Raw genomic sequence first — 1614 nt, 5'->3', positions numbered from 1 at the left:
CCGTCGCTCACTAGCGTACTACGCCGCGTGATAACCTCTTCGAAACTGGGCACAGAATTACTGCGGCAACTCCTTCCCGCACAGACACGCAGTCGTGCGAGGATGCCGGACAAAAACAAGAAAACAGTCGTCACTATGCTTGGACACAGCTTACGACTGACCAACAGTCTTTTACCTTGTCTCCCGCACCCTCATTTCTTTTTCTTCGGATGGAGCCGCGGCATGCCGGCCAACGAACCTGACCATATTAGGGAATGGATAGACATCACACTGACAGTCAACGGCCACTATCTTGAGCCTGGTTAAGATCGAGATACTTCCCAGCTTCCTTGTGAGAGCATCCGCCAGTAACGCTCTAGAAACCCATCCGGGATAGCTGAATGCCGTGGCCACGACCAGCTCCTCAGCCCAGCTAGGACGCTGAAGTCAGATGATAGGGTTTTCAATACCGCAAAAATTCAGACTGCGACGCACCCTGTAATCAGTCTCTTCTCTTTCCCTTCGACTTTCCTCCAGCCACCCCCCCTTTCCGATAAGAATCTCCCGAGTGGCCCCCTGCCCCAGACCCTCCATGCCTGCCACCTCCTGATCCTTTACTTCCCCCTGTTTCTTTGGCAGATGGCGAAGAACCCGGACCAGACGCACCTGCAGGCCTTGCAGGTGCAACCAGCCGCAATAAGAGAAGCACATCTCCAGAAGCAGCAGCAGAGCCTATGGCTGTGGCTGCCTCCGCTGCTGCGTGTACACCGGTGAAATCTGCCCCCGAGGGTGCAACCACAGTCCCGACACCACTCTTGGCTGTCGTGGCTAGAGCCTCTAATTGGCGCTGCCTATGAAGGAGCTGCTGCTGTTGCAGCAGGGCGCCAACACGTAGGAAATCGACAGCAAACATTCGCTGCTTGAGCGCGCGGACCAGTTCAAACATGGCACTACGCTCAAATTCTTGCCGCAGCTCCGCCTGCGGATGGAGCTCAGCTTTTCTCCGGCAGCCTAAGTCGATGCCTGGCTGTTGGGCTGCAGTAAACTGCAAGGCCTTTGCCGTAGCTGCGGCGGCGCGCGCCAAGGGAGGAACAGTGTGGGGCTGGGGGGCCTGTATCCCAGCAATGAGCGAGCCAAAACGCCTAGGCAGTCCATGGAGTAACACTTCTTGCAAAGGATGCAAGAGAAAGACTGGAGGCGATTGTAACAGCACAGGCAGATAAGCGTGCTGCTGGATTCCACCCAAATCCCCCGGTGCTCCCACAGCAGCCGCCCCACTTGCGGCCGATCCACGTCCTACAGAAAGTCCTCCAGGACCTGTCATCTCGCCACTGCTTCCCTTCAAGGGTCCCGAAAAGACGGAGCTACCCCCTGATGAGAACATGCTACCCGACGCATCCGGCCAGGTATTGGTACTGTAGCTTGCATTGGTATCAAGAAGAGAAAAGAGGTGAGGCTTGAAGGCGGCGGCTACGAGTGCAGACGCGAAAACCGCAAGAGCCCCGGGTGCGCACTGCCTACTTAGATCGCACTGTATACTGGAGCAGCCTGAAGCAGCGGGGGCTGCATTCAGACGGCACCCCTTCACCCCATGCGAGAAAAGGCTACCACTCTCTACAGCGGAGGTCCCCCGAG

General features: G+C 57.0%; 1 protein-coding gene across 1 annotated transcript; it reads right to left on the bottom strand.

The window, feature by feature from the left end:
• Positions 1-44: 44 nt before the first annotated feature.
• On the bottom strand, positions 45-1612 carry CSUI_010743 (uncharacterized protein). The gene has a single exon (XM_068070845.1). The coding sequence runs from the start codon at positions 1361-1363 to the stop codon at positions 482-484; it is 882 nt and encodes a 293-aa protein (XP_067917179.1). The 5' UTR covers positions 1364-1612; the 3' UTR covers positions 45-481.
• Between the last annotated feature and the right edge of the window lie 2 nt (positions 1613-1614).

This window comes from Cystoisospora suis (genome assembly GCF_002600585.1).
Source record: "Cystoisospora suis strain Wien I chromosome Unknown contig_8174, whole genome shotgun sequence".
Taxonomy (NCBI): domain Eukaryota; phylum Apicomplexa; class Conoidasida; order Eucoccidiorida; family Sarcocystidae; genus Cystoisospora; species Cystoisospora suis.
Note: the sequence above shows the minus strand (reverse complement) of the source record. Positions and strands in the feature narration are given on the sequence as shown.